The sequence below is a fragment of the Ostrinia nubilalis genome, chromosome 13 (genome assembly GCF_963855985.1).
Source record: "Ostrinia nubilalis chromosome 13, ilOstNubi1.1, whole genome shotgun sequence".
Taxonomy (NCBI): domain Eukaryota; kingdom Metazoa; phylum Arthropoda; class Insecta; order Lepidoptera; family Crambidae; genus Ostrinia; species Ostrinia nubilalis.
The window spans coordinates 206,313-223,880 of NC_087100.1; the positions used below are offsets into that span (position 1 = coordinate 206,313).

General features: G+C 42.0%; 1 protein-coding gene across 1 annotated transcript; it reads right to left on the reverse strand.

The window, feature by feature from the left end:
• Nucleotides 1–5,022: 5,022 nt before the first annotated feature.
• LOC135077262 (reticulon-4-interacting protein 1 homolog, mitochondrial) lies at nt 5,023–17,507 on the reverse strand. The gene is made up of 8 exons (XM_063971798.1): nt 17,392–17,507; nt 15,735–15,936; nt 14,829–15,049; nt 14,206–14,518; nt 12,985–13,153; nt 7,632–7,770; nt 5,799–5,945; nt 5,023–5,159 (listed from the first exon to the last, which is right to left on the reverse strand). Exons 2-8 carry the CDS (start codon nt 15,922–15,924, stop codon nt 5,037–5,039), a joined length of 1,302 nt encoding a protein of 433 aa, XP_063827868.1. The 5' UTR covers nt 15,925–15,936; nt 17,392–17,507; the 3' UTR covers nt 5,023–5,036.
• Between the last annotated feature and the right edge of the window lie 61 nt (nt 17,508–17,568).

The following is a 17,568-nucleotide window of genomic DNA, read 5'->3' on the forward strand; positions in this document are numbered from 1 at the left end:
ATTATGTAGCTGTAGGTACCTACCAAATGTATGGAAGTTGGAAACATTGAATTTTCGGATAGATTCAGTTTATACATTTCATAGAGCTCATGAAGCTTTCAGGATCAGTAACTAGTTTTTTGATATCTTGTATACTTACTTAGTTTAGAAAATGGAGTGAGTTCACTTATCGTTTCCACCCTGTATTTTAATTGGCAACCCGCCCCAGCTTCGCTACGAGGTAGAGCCTTAGTTGTCGCGCAATAATTTTAATTGTATGGTGTAAAGGGCAATTATAATGTGTTTGAAATGCTTAAAGCCTACAGCTATCTAGGTAGGTACTTAACGCTTTTAATTGGGTAAAGTTTAACATCGTACAGGTACTTAAGGTACGAAAGAGAATAATAGCACTCTTATCGTTTTAATGATGAATGGTTTTATACTACTTAGATACTTTTACAGGTACTTAGTTCATAGAGAATTAAACAGCTTTTAACACAACATCAAATTATGTACCTACTTATATGTAAACTTTATTGAGGGTAATAATATTTGTCCTTACCTAGTTAATTAACGATAGTTAATATTGCGCTTCCTGCAATATCTCAGAGTAAGGTAATTTTCAAATGTTATTTATTTGGTTAGTGCTCGGATGTCCTTCGAAACTTTTTGGTAAACAGTAATTATTAACTCTGAAACAACAACGAAACAACGAATGAGCAAAAAGGATTTTGAAACAATGTAAGCAGTAAGTACTCGTAGATGACGTCACTACTAGTAATTTTGATGTCACAAATATTGTTTTTATTTGATCTTGTTGATGTGTGTGTCTACACCATGCGCACCTCCGCAAGTTAAGTTGACAAGTAGGTACTTACGAGGTGTCAACCAGGCAAGGACGGTAAGCCTAAAAAGGGGTTTAGGTACCAACATCAAATTGGAACGAATTGACTGCTATTCATAGGGTAAAAGTAGGTAGGGCAAAAGTTTGGGCAGTTATCATACGCTCAAATAAAAAAAATCGACTTTAAAAATTAAACTGACTCCAAAAAAGTACACAAAAAGTAGAAAAATAATTACGTTATTTATTTAATTAAGACAATTTATATGATCATGATTGATATTCTCGGAATCGGTGCCTGTCTACCAAATGGCAAGCCCCAAGAAACATACTAAACTTACCGGCACCGAATCCAAAATATAAATGATGGTCATATTTGTCCTGTATGCCCCACCTAGGGGACATAGGACCATAAGTCAAGTAAGTCATATTTGTCCTAATTAAATAAATAACGTACCTAGTTATTTTTCTACTTTTTAGTGTAATTTTTAGTTAATATTTTTTAGTGTCTGTAATCTGTCAACTGGAGGAACTCGTTTCATATTTAAAGGATAAGGCTATTTCCCTTCTCTTTTCCCCGCCATTTCTTTCTTTAGGAAAATCGCGATTTTTGCAAATTTTTTACCAAGCGGCAATTAGTTTTACAATGTTTTAATGAATTACACAGATGCGTAGTTTTATTCTCTAGTTTGATACAAGTTTCATCAAGATATCTCCAAAATAAATTGCCGAAGTTATCGCTAAAAAACTAAACGTTCGTAAAAATTGCACCGTATAAAGTTAACAAAAATTAAACTACCTACCTAATCAAATTAAATTATATTTAAAGGGACCAAATGGCAACCATTTCGCGTCAAACAAAGAAAGAATAATGTAAATCGGAACAGAAATCACGGCGTAATCGGTGTACATACATAGTAAAAAAAATACCAAGCGAATTGAGAACCTCCTCCTTTTGTTGAAGTCGGTTAAAAATAGAAGCTACTCAAATACATAGGCAGTAAATAAATACGTAGCAAGGTACCTTGGGTAACCTTGAACAGTAAAAAATCAATGTTACATAGAAAACAAACTGAATTATAGATGATGAAACAGATAAGATTGCTCGCTAGGAATTTAAGTACTAACGCATCGTGAGTAGCATGGTCGCAATATGAATATAAACAAACGTCGCAATACTTACGCATTTTTATACCTAACTGTATATTGATCTGTCTAAAAGACAAAACTACTCATGTATTTATGTAGTTTACATTACGACGATGTGAGTTTATGTAACAAGTTTACTGTCAGGGGTTAGTTTGTACGGATGCAGACACATCCGTTTACTGTTTTCCTACGCCCGGAAAGTCGTCATTCGTAGTCGAAAACAATTATTTATTCAAAGTAAACGGCTGCTTGCTTAGGTATTGTCTTTACAAGGACAGAAAACTTGACGTAGACGACCACAACTGCGTTGTCGGTATGACGATGCTTCTAAAATACGTCATTTTGGAGTCGGGTTCATTAATTTGTGTAATTAGTATATTTTATCATTTAAAAACTATAACAATCATACCTAAGTTCAATTTTTAAAATGAATCAATATTCCTACTAATATTATAAATGCGAAAGTAACCCTCTCTGTCTATCACGCTTTCACGCCTAAACCGCTGAACCGATTTTGATGAAATTTGGTTGTACAGTCGCAGAATGAAAAGGTTCGTCACCTTAGTGTCGGTTTTCGCTTGCAGTAGGTACTGTAAGAGTCAAACTTGCCAACATAACAGTGCAAGAAACAGTGCTGCTAACATTTAAATAAATATGACGTTTGCTAACGAATAAGGTTTTGCTTGTTTATTTTCAACCGACTTCAAAAAAGGAGGAGGTTCTCAATTCGACCCGTATGTTTTTTTTTCTATGTTTGTTACGCGATAACTCCGCCAATTATGAACCGATTTGAACAAATCTTTTTTCGGCGTATAGGTAATACCTCAAGGGTGGTCCCATTTAAATTTAATAATAGAAAAAACAACCCCCAAGGGTGGAAAATTGGGGATGAACTTTTTTATACGCAATATCTCCGCCGATTATAAATCAATTTGAACGATTATTTTTTTGTTGAATAAGTAGGTATTATCAAAAGGGTGGTTTCATGCGAATTTGAAGAAAATATTTCACCCCCAAGGGTGGAAAATTGGGGATGAACTTTTTTATACGCAATATTTTTAATTTTTAGTTTTTTTTTGTGTTCACGCATTTGAAGTCGGTTTTATTTTTTTTTAAAGTTATTCTATCCCATCAGTGCAATGCAATGATGACATTGACCAATTGACAATAGTTTTTTTTTATTTAATAGAAATAATAATGGCAGGTTGAACCAACAAGAAGGTTTTAGTTTATCAATCATAATAATCTTCTTGACAAGATAAATCGTCAAACAACTTTGATCAATAATTTTGAACTTTACTGACGAACAGTTAAAGATTATTTTCTCTAACTCGAGATTATTCTGTAACATAGTTTCAAAAGGTAATATGTGTTCGCGATTCGTTGAAGGAATCAATTTGAAAACTGACGAACCTTTTCATTCCGTGACTGTACATACTTATTTTGAGTCCCGGGAAAGGACATAGGATAGTTTATTAACCTGGTTTTTGAAAAAGGGAAGCGCGCGACAAGATTTTTCTGTGACAGACAAAATTTCACGCGGGCGGAAAGCTAGTAAGTAATATAAGTTATTGTTTGTACCTGAGCACCCGTCGCACGTCAGTTCAGTCTCCGCGCAGCACGCCGCGCGAGCCCGCCCCGCGGCCGCGGCCTTACAGCATCAGCCTCCTTCCAACACATACAATGATCGCTCATTTTTCTATTCTGGAATGTAACCGGACTATTCCCACATCTCGTTCCCAACTCCTGTGTGTGTAGCCAGGATCTACAGCTTGATCGCCAATAAAAACCCAACCAGTGAAGGTCTTTGTCCCAGGGGAAATTTTAGCAGTCGTTGGATCCGCAACGAGATTGATCAGAAGATCGGTGTAATAAATTGCAGAAAACGGATGTATGTTGTATTGCATTAAGCAAGCATGTCACGTTCATGATTCCAAAGATTAAATTTTCAAAGAATGGAGGTAACATTTACCATGGGATGGGAAATATGCACTACCCCAGTGCACAGTTGTTCTTTCTGCTCCGTTGCTACATTATACATAATAATTACCGCTCTTGCAAAATGAAATTCGCGATTTGTCTCTCTTCATCAGTTTTTGTATCCTAAACTTTCAAGTACTACATAACTACATCTACTTATTTACATATACACTACATGATACATACAATAATATATAAAATTATACATAGGTTTATTAATAATACATTGTGTGTGTCAATCGAAAGGGTTCTATTCTACTACTTTTGTAACTTGACAAGAAATAATATTCATATTTATAAATTGTGCAAACCGGACCGCACTTACTCCGTAACAGTGTGGCCACCGCCATCTTCCTAGTCTGCACCCTGCACCAAGTTCTGCAAACGGTCGACTAACGCTCGCCGGATAATGAATGAGTTCTCAACTGTTTAGAACTCGATGTCTATTTTTGTTTCCATTAGTGTCTTTTCGTCACTGTGAAGTAAAAGTAGCTTAATATTTGTATGCACATTGTGCACAGTTAGGCACAACAGCGGCGCTGCAGCGACATCTTACCTGTTTTAGTTGACGATCGGCGCCGACAACACTTGCAGACGCGGGAATGACGTCATACGCCGATAACGTTTAGCATTCAATGGGGTGAAAAAAACTCCAACACCAAAAAGTTATTTGTTTATTTCTAAAAATAAATGTAACATTAACCTTTAAAAACTACATGCGTGGTACCTACTCAGTTGTGATGAAGAAAAAGATACATAATTATAATAAATGTATTTTCAATGCCAATCAAGTATAATATCTTTTATCTAACTACATAATTTATAGGTACCATCACCAAAATAATGGTCATCTTTGAATCGGTATAATAATATTAACTACGTAATTGAAACAAAAAATCGATATCCCCTGTAATAGACTTAATAATATAAGATAATAAATATTATTTATGTATAATACTTGTATAACGAGCTCTGAGCTGATCTATCTATCCATACCGAGAGGAGTTAAACTGTCTCTGCGCACACGACACCAGGCGGCGCGGCGCTAGTGGCGCTAGTGTAGTGGTGCGACGCTAGTGGTTCGACGCTAGTGGCGCGGCTGCGCGCGGAAGTCGAGCAGCAGCTTGCCGCGCGCCGAGCCGCGCGCCGCGCGCTCGAACGCTTCCCGCGCGCGCCACCACTCGAACGTCTCCTCCACCTGCACGCAGAACTGCAACAACACATCCACTCGTCAGACCGGTGCAGCATATATGACGTCACTACTAGTAATTTTGATGTCACAAATATTGTTTTTATTTGATCTTGTTGATGTGTGTCTACCTACACCATGCGCACCTCCGCAAGTTGACAAGTAGATACTTACGAGGTGTCAACCAGGCAAGGACGGTAAGCCTAAAAAGGGGTTTTAGGTACCTACATCAAATTGAAACGAATCGACTGCTATTCATAGGGTAAAATAAAAGTTTGCGCAGTTATCATACGCTCTAATAAAAAAAAAACGACTTTAAATATTAAACTGACTTCAAAAAAGTACACAAAAAGTAGAAAAATAATTACGCATAGCAAGCATACGTGTAAACGGCCCTACGCTCGCCAGCTTGCTGTCCCGCCGCAGCGACGCGATTGGACCACGACTCGTGGGGAGACCGCGATGCAAAATAAATATCTTTCACGAGGACTGATCGTATATTAAGCGTTAAAATCTACGCATCCTAAAATGATCTCGTCACACACCGGGAGCGGACGGCGATTCTTTTACTGGCAGCGGGGCTCGCTCGCGACGATCCCGCCCCGACGATCTACGTTCGGAGAGAAGCTCGCGAACGTCCCCGAGCGTGATATAACTGACCTTGCCCTGCTCGGCGAGCTTCCTCAGGTGCTCGATGTCGTCTGCGTTGGGCGCGAAGTAGGCCCAGCGCACGTGCGGCGGGCACGCGCCCGCGCCGCCCGCGCGCGCCGCCGCCGCGCCCTGCGCCAGCAGCGTCGCCGTCGCCACCTTTGACACCAAAACAATTACATTTTTACGACGTATATTATGTTTGTTTTTTTCCGCTGTAAATACAAAGCAAATAGGTAAACAAAGAAAGAGTAAACTTGACGATTTAACCTTTAGATAAGTAGAATAAGTTACTTGACATCACCAGGCTATTCTAATCAAAATCTCAATCTAACTAAGTGTCTGGTAAAGTACAATATTTTTAAAACTATGTGCAAAGGAAACCAGTCCAGCGCCGGCATCGGCATTGTAAATTTTGAAAGAAATAGTCCAGTCATTATAGTAAGTTCACCTCGGAATTCTAGATACCCAGCTGTAAGTCTGTAAATACGTGTATATTGACACCCTAAAAGTTGTCTCAAAACCTACATATGGTAGGGTGTAAGCAACTATTAAATTTCAAGGTCAACGGTCACAAAAATCGGTTTTTTGCGCTTTTTTTAGAAATATCTCATTTCCTATGGGTTTTTTGCTATTTGTATTTATTATCAATATTGTAGAATACTAAATTATCTACAAATTTTGTTTAAAAACTTTTTTTATACGGTGAACCGTTTTCGAGATAGAGGGCGGAGAGCGCGCGGTCACTGCATCACTTCAGGTCTACTTAAGCGGTTTAGATTTTTCATACAAAAGAATTTTCCCGCTAATTCCTATGGGAATTTCGGGAATTCCTTGTTGTAACTAAGCTTTGAGTTTACTAAGTTACCTACATGCCAAATTTCAAGCGTCTAACTTCCGTTAAGCATTTAGATTTTTCATACAAAAGGATTTTCCCGCTAATTCCTGTTCCCGTGGGAATTCCTAAGTAAACTATAACCTGCCCAGGTGTATGAAGAATAATTGTACCAAGTTTCGTTAAAATCCGTCGAGTAGTTTTTGTTTCTATAAGGAACATACAGACGGACAGAATTCTATACATGAAATATATTTTCAAAATAACTATCAGGGGGTGATTAGTGATCGATACTGATGCCAAAAATGCAATCAGTAAAATTTTTGTGTCTGTCTGTCCGTCTGTATGTTCCTTATAGAAACAAAAACTACTCGACGGATTTTAACGAAACTTGGTACAATTATTCTTCATACACCTGGGCAGGTTATAGTTTACTTAGGAATTCCCACGGGAACAGGAATTAGCGGGAAAATCCTTTTGTATGAAAAATCTAAACGCTTAACGGAAGTTAGACGCTTGAAATTTGGCATGTAGGTACCTTAGTAAACTTAAAGCTTATTTACAACAAGTAATTACCGAAATTCCCACAGGAATTAGCGGGAAAATCCTTTTGTATGAAAAACCTAAACCACTTAAATTGACCTGAAGTGATGCAGTGACCGCGCGCTCTCCGCCCTCTATCTCGAAAACGGTTCACCGTATAAAAAAATTTTTTAAACAAAATTTGTAGAGAATTTAGTATTCTACAATATTGATAATAAATACAAATAGCAAAAAACCCATAGGAAATGAGATATTTATAAAAAAAGCGCAAAAAACCGATTTTTGTGACCTTTGACCTTAAAATTTAATAGTTGCTTACACCCTACCATATGTAGGTTTTGAGACAACTTTTAGGGTGTCAATATACAAGTATTTACAGACTTACAGCTGGGTATCTCGAATTCCGAGATTCTTACCTAATTTAAGCTTAAATGACTGGACTAAAAGGTAAAAAGCACGGGTCGTACAGCGGTGCCGGCCAGCAGGCCGCGCGCGTCGGTGTCACGCAGCAGCGGCGTGGTGAGCGTGACGTAGCGCCCGAACCGCCAGCGCCGCGCGCCCGCCTCCGCGCCGCCCAGCCCCGCGCAGTCCAGGATCACCTCATACCTGCGCACACAAATGGCACACTGCGACTGTCCACACCGCAAGGAACGACCAAAATCTTCATTGAGGATACGTTATCTAATGAATAGTGGATCATATACGTGCGAGCTATAGAATTCAAACATCGGTCCAACAGAGACCGAAGCCTTAATAATACCTGTCTGGAGCGGACACAATGAGAACTCTTAAATTTTATTATTAGATTTTTTCTTTAGAAACATTTAAATTCTCAGCAGATGAGTGCTGAGAATTATCGATCAGCACGAATTACAGGTTCATTGAAATAGATTGTTGAGCTGAATATGTCAGCGATATTTGTTTATACTCGGTTCAATTCCATTGCAGCATAATAACGAAGTTTAAGCGCAGATAACAGTGATCATATTGTTACTAGCTCGCGCCTTATCAAGCTTTTTGGAACAATTCGCACTCTTAGTCACGCCGCCGATACAGCACTGGGTCATGATTGTGTCATGACTGTGCGTACAGAGATACGCTCAACCAGGAAAAACTATAACAATGGCTGTTTTATTCAACTTTTACCTTTAGTAGGTGTAATTATAGCTATCAATAATTCAAAGCCCCCCACTGTTGATGTACCACATAAATAACATAATATTTAAATTGCGCACCGCAAATAAACAAGAAAATAAAAATAAGCAAGTACAAGTTACGTTTCAGTGTTTTTTACATGAGGTAAAAAAAATATATGTTTATGCAAATAACATGAATATTTATAAGTAATCTTAACTTCTTTGTTGTTTAACTGTAGGTAGACTGCTTGACTGTTACAAAACATGATGATAGATAAAATTAATTAAAAAATAATAAACATTTATCTACAAGTAATTTTGCAGAAGGTGAATTTTTAATTGTGAATTCAAAAAGCAAAACACGTAATTTCGTTTTTAGAAGATATTTACTGAACCTATTCTTATCATCAAATATTCTGTTTAATTTATTTATTAAAAAGAAAGAATGATAATAATAAATGTTAGACGTCAATAAAGTTAAACAAAACATCAAAACAAATATTATTTTAGATTATTACTCGTTTTAAGTAACTGTCTAAACTGATATCAGAGTCAGAACTGTTATTGGTTTCATCTGACTCTGTGAAAGATATAATTAATGATGATTCCATAATGTTATCAACATGAATATATGTGCGTTCCCTTCGAGAGGCCACTGTGGAAAACGAAGTTTTCGTATACATAAATATTTAGCAGAACCTCTAAAACAAATGTAGCCAGAATGATAAATTTGTAGGTGTTGTAAGTTGGACGCTACAACCCGCCGAATGTGGTCCCTCAGATGAACTATGTCAAATACCAAATTACTGAATCTGACCAAATAAGATGATTTTGATGAATGGTAATATTTAGGAGGTAAATCGTAGGGCTACATACGAAAATAAGAGCTCTGGATAGTTACTGCAAATAAAGAAAATCCAATCAGACGATGGGCCCTCAGTTCACCAGTGCACAAAATTTACTTTAATGCTACAAATTGGAACTTGAGACTAAGTTCCTTTAGTAAGGTTTTAATTTTAGCAGAAGTAGCCACAATGCTACCCTGAGAGTACAGGGTTTATATATTCTACTAGTACAGAATAAAAGCTCTAGTAAAGTGAGCCCTCGGGCCACACGTTTCAGAAAATAGTTATCATATTTAGAGACAAGGTGGAAGGTGTATTAATTTACACATAATAATATAAAAACGTAGTCATTTCGTAGTACAAACTTGAGTATCTGTGTGGTGTGTAAATATTTCCTTTCTTGAAATATAACGGACTCATTTATGTGTGAACAAAATATTCGTATTAGGGTAACCACACATCTGAAAATTAATGGTTAACTGGAAAAAGTGTCCCTACACAACCTATACCATGATTAAAAAAATTCAAGATAAAGTTGTACTGTTAAACATTTCTATAGATAGAGCATAATAAAAAAAAGTATACTGATAACAAAATCACCATGTATACAGGGCGATTTTTACTCAATCGTTCAACTCGGCTGGGCAGCGTCCGCCGGGAAGCTTCGCGATATTCTCACGTCCGAAATACCGCAGTGTCTTAAGAACTGTGCCACAGCGTACTGAAGGAGATAGCCGAAAGTGGGGATTGTCCACTGATTGGCCACATGCTCAGCAGGACGAGGTCGGTTTTAGAAATAAGATACTAACATTAGCCTAAGTTTTTACTAACATTTATGGATCTCTGTTATCTGAATTACCTAAATACTTTTATTTTATTTTATTTATTTAAGACTGACCAGTGTGTGTTGCCAGTGATGGTATACGGATCTGAGACGTGGTCGTTTACTATGGGCCTCATGAAGGCTCAAGGTCACCCAAAGGGCCATGGAGCGAGCTATGCTCGGAGTTTCCCTACGTGATCGAATCAGAAATGAGGAGATTCGTAGGAGAACCAAAGTGACTGACATAGCCCGCAGAATAGCTAAAATCAAGTGGCAGCTTGGGCTAGAAAAGGGCAAAGCCCGTAGGGTTCGTGTCCCAAGAACGGCTGCAATTTCAGTAGTATTTACGCCGGAGGCCGCTCACCAGGATCCACCTTGTGATTTTCAATGGTTTATGCACATTGCAAAACAACAGGTGGATCTCGCCCAACTGGGCATAACAGAAGGACTTCGTTTTAAGCCAGGTCAGACGGCAGCAAAGCTCCTCGTCCTTTCCGGTTCAGAAGCGGAGGAGAAAGCGGATAGGCTGGCCGCTGCCCTTCGTGCTGTCCCTGCTTTTCCAGCGGATATGGTTGCAATAAGGCGACCAATTAAAAGTGAAGACATCCGACTGTCCGGTTTGGATGAATCCATCGAACAGTTGGACATCACGACGGCAATCTCCACAAAAACCGGGTGCCCACCAGAGCAAATAAAAGTGGGCAAAATAAGCAAAACCCGGGACACCCGCAATGTCATCGCGCGGGTACCGTCGAAAACGGCGAAACAGCTGGCAGGTCTCCGCCGGCTTCTTGTTGGATGGGCCTCGGTACAAATTACACTGCTTAAACCGAGGCCTTTGAGGTGTGTGTCATGTTGGGGCGACGGACATGTCGCCCACAAATGTGCTGCCGACGTCAGCGACCGCAGCGAACTCTGCTTCCGATGCGGTCAGTCTGGGCACCAGAGGAAGGTGTGTCCCGCCAAAGAACCCCACTGCCTACTTTGTGCAGCGGTAGGAAAGGTAGCGGACCACATGCTGGGGACGAAAGATTGCCCTCAGCCACTGCAGATGCCTAAGCCGGCGCTATCCAGGCCCGGCCGAACGGCTAGCCTCATGGAGGTGGACGCGGGGGCGTCCGCTTCCTAACACTGAGGCCCGAAGTGCGCGCGGACTCCCCGCGCGCTTTGGAGAGAGGACCCCACTGAAAAGGTCTATAGAGCGAGGCTGCGGCTGTTGCGTGGGGGCACGCATGCGAACGATTCTTCGACTCGTATACTGCCCCACTGAGCGCGACCAGAGGGACCCGACTGGTTTTTAGTGGGTAGGCCTTGCCCTTCAGGCGAGGAAAGCCCCACATAACTCATTGGCTCCCCCGGGCTGGTGAGTATGCAGTTTCATGCATTTTCCAGTCGAAAAAAAAAAAAAAAGGCACATAGCTCGTAGAGCTGATGGCCGCTGGGGCAGGAAAGTTCTTGAGTGGCGACGACGAGCCGGAAGACGTGGCGTGGACCGACGTTTTGGTGAAGTTCGCGGGAGGTACCTGGATGCGAGCGGCACAGGACCGGCAATAATATTTGAATACAATTTTAAACTGCAAATTTTGTACATAAAATGGTGTAAACTATTTTTTATCAAACAATGAGTTGGGCGAGATATTTATCATGGAATTGGTTTTTAGCGTGTTTTCCGAGGGCTCACTTTACTAGAGCTTTTATTCTGTACTAGTAGAATATATAAACCCTGTACTCTCAGGGTAGCATTGTGGCTACTTCTGCTAAAATTAAAACCTTACTAAAGGAACTTAGTCTTAAGTTCCAATTTGTAGCATTAAAGTAAATTTTGTGCACTGGTGAACTGAGGGCCCATCGTCTGATTGGATTTTCTTTATTTGCAGTAACTACCCAGAGCTCTTATTTTCGTATGTAGCCCTACGATTTACCTCCTAAATATTACCATTCATCAAAATCATCTTATTTGGTCAGATTCAGTAATTTGGTATTTGACATAGTTCATCTGAGGGACCACATTCGGCGGGTTGTAGCGTCCAACTTACAACACCTACAAATTTATCATTCTGGCTACATTTGTTTTAGAGGTTCTGCTAAATATTTATGTACACGAAAACTTCGTTTTCCACAGTGGCCTCTCGAAGGGAACGCACATCATGAATATTACGATCTTCTGTCGATAACTTCTACGACCTTCTGCCGGTTGGACATTGTGCGTCTAGTAGTGGTTAAAACATCGCGTTACCTACTAATACAAAACTTATCATCGAAAAAAAAAAAATCAATTTGCTTTAATTTTAAGATGGATATTTTCATGTCTACGGTCAGACGACCGCAGGAACGTCTCTATTGGTGCACTCCTAGCGATGAAGCACTATATTACTTTGCGCAAATTTCATCGACACAATAGGGAATATGCATCGATTTTAGAAGTTAATAAATTATGTATAAATAAACACTAGTTAAATCATAGAATTTTTGAAAAACTTGTATTGAAATCAGACTGGAAACAAAAAAGTTCAAGTGTTTAAACATTGTATGGAAATAGCTGAGCGTGACGTCAAATGTCACCAAAACAATAGTAACTTGTATGGGACTGCGCGTCGTTCTTACATGACCAATGACGTCATGAGATCTCTAACGTCTATATTTTAGGTATCTTTTGAAATGTTTGTTAAAGAAAAGCAATAATTGATTTGATAATGCCAAGGCTACTGAAATGTGAGAAAAATAAAAAGCCTTGCATATTCCCTATTATGTAACTTGATACTAGTTGATACAGTTCGCGAGGCGTAAGCTGAGCTTTGAATTTTTTGGCATTCGGTTTCAGGTGAAAGTCCGCCGCGCATCTATCACACTTCATCTCTCGGAGCGGTAGTAGCGTGACGTGTTCAATTTTTCCATCCAAACATTTTTGTGATTTTTTTATCTGACTACTTTTGGTGATCAATCACACAAATGTAAAGCTCAGCTTATTCTCGCCGAGTTGTCGGCGCTGTTTCTACAGACGCGTCACAACACTCACGGGCCGGAGTCCTCGAGTAGACGCGCGTAGTCGGGCGCGTGGCGGTCCAGCGCCGCCGCCGCGCCCAGCGCCAGTGCGCGGTCACACTGCTCGCCCGCGCACCCCACTATCACCTGGGGGACATCATTACATATTGAAAAAAATAAATGTAGTATGTGTAAGCGCCACCCTCACACTAACATACAATAAGCCTATATATTTGATGTTGCTGTGTAAATGGATACACAAATATACTCGCATCGCACAGTATTATCTCTTTCATTGTCAACTCCCGGTCCCCACATTACATGGCGACCCTGCCAGTGCTGCCTTAGGGCAGTATCTCTTTCATTGCCAACTCCCGGTCCCTACATTACATAAAAAACTTGACTGCGTGCTGAAAATAACTTACAGTTTCAAACTTATGTACTTAATAAATGAACTGAAATTTTAACGTACCCAGTATCACTCTCACGAGAGATAAGAATTTCTCAGTCTCTCAAGCTAAACTCCGTCAAGTCGTTTAAGCTACATAGCGACGAAGGAAACGAGAAAATAATTACTCCCCTTAGGGCGCAGCTGCAGAGGAGTCAAAAATTCCAATCCGATACAAAAAAAAAATCCAGCTTGATCCAGTTCAAAATAAAAATTTGCCTGCGTGGCTCACGCCGCCCAGCCCCAGCAGCGGCCCGCGCCCCCGCCTGCAGTCGTCCAGCCGAGCCGGCGCCGGCCCGGCACACGCTCACCCGCGCGCCGGCCGCCACCAGCAGCTGCAGCGCCGCGTGGCCCACGCCGCCCAGCCCCAGCAGCGGCCCGCGCCCCCGCCTGCAGTCGTCCAGCCGAGCCGGCGCCGGCCCGGCACACGCTCACCCGCGCGCCGGCCGCCACCAGCAGCTGCAGCGCCGCGTGGCCCACGCCGCCCAGCCCCAGCAGCGGCCCGCGCCCCCGCCTGCAGTCGTCCAGCCGAGCCGGCGCCGGCCCGGCACACGCTCACCCGCGCGCCGGCCGCCACCAGCAGCTGCAGCGCCGCGTGGCCCACGCCGCCCAGCCCCAGCGGCGGCCCGCGCCCCCGCCTGCAGTCGTCCAGCCGAGCCGGCGCCGGCCCGGCACACGCTCACCCGCGCGCCGGCCGCCACCAGCAGCTGCAGCGCCGCGTGGCCCACGCCGCCCAGCCCCAGCGGCGGCCCGCGCCCCCGCCTGCAGTCGTCCAGCCGAGCCGGCGCCGGCCCGGCACACGCTCACCCGCGCGCCGGCCGCCACCAGCAGCTGCAGCGCCGCGTGGCCCACGCCGCCCAGCCCCAGCAGCGGCCCGCGCCCCCGCCTGCAGTCGTCCAGCCGAGCCGGCGCCGGCCCGGCACACGCTCACCCGCGCGCCGGCCGCCACCAGCAGCTGCAGCGCCGCGTGGCCCACGCCGCCCAGCCCCAGCAGCAGCACGCGTGCGGCCCGCGCCCCCGCCCGCAGCCCGCCCGCGCGCAGGGCCGCGCTCGCGCTCAGCGCCGCGTACAGCGCGCCGCCCGCTTGCAAGTCGTCTAGCGTCGACGGCGCCAGTCCCGCCTGCCGAAGAAACGCTATGTTATATTGTCAAAACACGTATTAGCACCGCCAATCGATTTATATGTTTTTTAAAACTGTCAAAACGAGATTCCCATAGATTTTGTACAGCAATACAAGCGAGTGACATCACTATTTTGCCAACCTTCTTCGACTACGATGCAACCAAAATTCTTAATTTACAGGTAATTTAAAATTAATTAAGTTTTTAAGACTAGAATGAAGGATCTTTTTAAAAAAGTTGTGATTTCAAATTATTAGGGAATAGTATTAGGTATGTTCGGTCGCGTCAAATATCTCCCTCGGCACGCACCCAGCGGTCGCGCACCAGCACGTAGTCGGCGTGCGCGCCGGGCCGGTGCGGCGGCAGCACGCCCCACACGCGCGCGCCGGGCCGCAGGCGCGCCGCCGGGCCGCAGCGCACGGCCGTGCCCGCGAAGTCGCGCCCGCACACCAGCGGGAACTCCACGCCCTCCGCGCCCTCCGCGCCCTCCACGCTGCGCAGCGCGTTCAGCACGCGCGACCCGTAGCCGCCTGGAAAGCAATTTATTTTCATGAAAAAAAAAACAACATAATCTACTATATAAAAATAAGTCGGGTTTTCCTCCCTGACGCTATAACTCCAGAACGCACGAACCGATTTCCACGGTTTTGCATTCGTTGGAAAGGTCTCGGGCTCCGTGAGGTTTATAGCAAAGAAAATTCGGGAAAAGGGGGTAAAACGGGATCCACGCGTACGAAGTCGCGGGCCGCCGCTAGTATATAATAAATAATAGAATAGGCACTTTAGATCAAATATGCCTTACGTTTCGCTAAATGGAACAAAACGAAACTTTTAAAAACTCTGTTAAAGAAGGAATTAAGTAAAAAGTATTTTATTTGCCAACAAAAGAATTACAGTTTGTTTATCTAGCGGCTGCTGCACTAAGCTGTGCTTGTGTCGCGGCAGCCTTAAGTAACACAGGTTAACAATGTTGATAAAATATAGTGAGGACACACGGTACATGGCAATTAACAGTTATTAAACTCTTTAAGATAACTCCATAAGATCCATAATTAGTGGTACATGCATCAACGTGGAATCTAAGATAATTTCTCCTGATATTGGCACGAATCGGCACCTGTAACTTGATTCGCGACAGAGGCTCACTGCAGTCTATTACGCCTTTAGTGCTTCTGCATGTTTTTTTAATATATATTTTTTAAAAGTCAGCCTCACCCAGCATGGCGACGTCGAGCGGGTTGATGGAGGAGGCGGCGACGCGCACGAGCACGTCGTCGGGCGCGCGCAGGGCGGGCACGCGCGCCGCCTCCAGCCGCAGCTCGTCCAGCGCGCCGTACGCGTGCGCGCGCCACGCCGCCATGCGGCCCGCGCCGCGCACCGCGCCCAGCGCCGGCGCCGCTGCCATCGCCAAGGATCACTGGAAATACATTTTGTTATGTCAGGACACCACAAGCGCATCAACAATAATTAACTTTTTAAAAAAATAAAACCGACTTCAAATGCGTGAACACAAAAAAAAAACTAAAAATTAAAAATATTGCGTATAAAAAAGTTCATCCCCAATTTTCCACCCTTGGGGGTGAAATATTTTCTTCAAATTCGCATGAAACCACCCTTTTGATAATACCTATTCAACAAAAAAATAATCGTTCAAATTGATTTATAATCGGCGGAGATATTGCGTATAAAAAAGTTCATCCCCAATTTTCCACCCTTGGGGGTTGTTTTTTCTATTATTAAATTTAAATGGGACCACCCTTGAGGTATTACCTATACGCCGAAAAAAGATTTGTTCAAATCGGTTCATAATTGGCGGAGTTATCGCGTAACAAACATAGAAAAAAAAAAAAAACATACGGGTCGAATTGAGAACCTCCTCCTTTTTTGAAGTCGGTTGAAAACACAGAGAATGTAGGCCAAGCGATGTCATCATGGACCTATTATGTCGTGTCATGAAAACTACTAAACCTTAGTGACTCATAAATAAAAATCAGTACATGGTAGAAAAATTATTTGTAAATACAAACCAAATTTTAAAGGTATCACCCGATAACATAACAAATAACTTTACCCTGTATAAAAATGAATCCCTATTTTTCATGGGTGAAAGGATGGACCGATTTCTAAAATTATTTTTCATTGCATTCGTTATTGTCAGTTCCTGTGCAAGAAAAATTAAAAAAAAATTAGAAAAGAAATGGAATAAACTTAACAGCCATATTAACTTTCCATAAGTTCTACAAAATCAGTCGGGTCAGCTACTTTGAATAACACAAGTAAAACTTAGTAGTTAACTAGCCTAGCCCTTAGATATGGTTACATCCCTGAATTTATTTGTATTTATACAAGGTGTCTTAGTAAACTATTCCAACCGGAAAGAGTGATTTTGGTGATTAAATACAACAGCTTTTTGTTTTTATGATCACTATAAAGTAAATTCAAGCTCCAAAATTAGTCTTTCGGATCTTCAGAGTGTAAACATTAATATTTTTTTTAAATAAACTCACCTGTTGAAGACCAGTTTCTTGGATGATAAATGCTGAGCGAGCCTATTGGTATTGACGTAGTGGCCCACTATTTTCTATACCTATTCGCTTTCGTTTGTTATCTATACTAATATTATAAATGCGAAAGTAACTCTGTCTATCTTGCTTTCACGCCTAAATCACTGAACTGATTTTGATGAAATTTGGCATAGAGATAGTATAAAAGGAATAGGGAAAGGACTTACCAAAGAATACGGACTTACAGGCTTAGATTAATAAAGCCTTACAGGTTTATAAAATGAAAACTAAACCACAAGCGGCAAATCTTAGTTCAGTAAACGAACCTAAATCGACATAAGAATTCTTAATATTTAATTCATACTCACAATATTAGGTCCCAAAACTGTGCGTAAATAACAAATTTAACCAATCTCGAGTATTATTTATCAATGTTTTTTCAATTCTTCGTTAAAAAATTGTAGGCGCCAGAGGTTATAAAAATTTTCTTACCATAAACAAATTGTTTTGACTTTTATTTTTCTACATAGTTTGGTTGTCTATGG

Bases quoted from the DNA above. Each gene is read 5' to 3' on its own strand.
- LOC135077262 (XM_063971798.1), bottom strand. From the start codon at position 15,924: ATGGCAGCGGCGCCGGCGCTGGGCGCGGTGCGCGGCGCGGGCCGCATG. The intron at 14,519-14,828 runs GTGCGTGCCGAG...TTTCTTCGGCAG, and splicing joins TGCTGGTGCGCGACCGCTGG to GCGGGACTGGCGCCGTCGAC. The intron at 7,771-12,984 runs GTGAGTGTTGTG...TTGTGTGCGCAG, and splicing joins CTACTCGAGGACTCCGGCCC to GTATGAGGTGATCCTGGACT.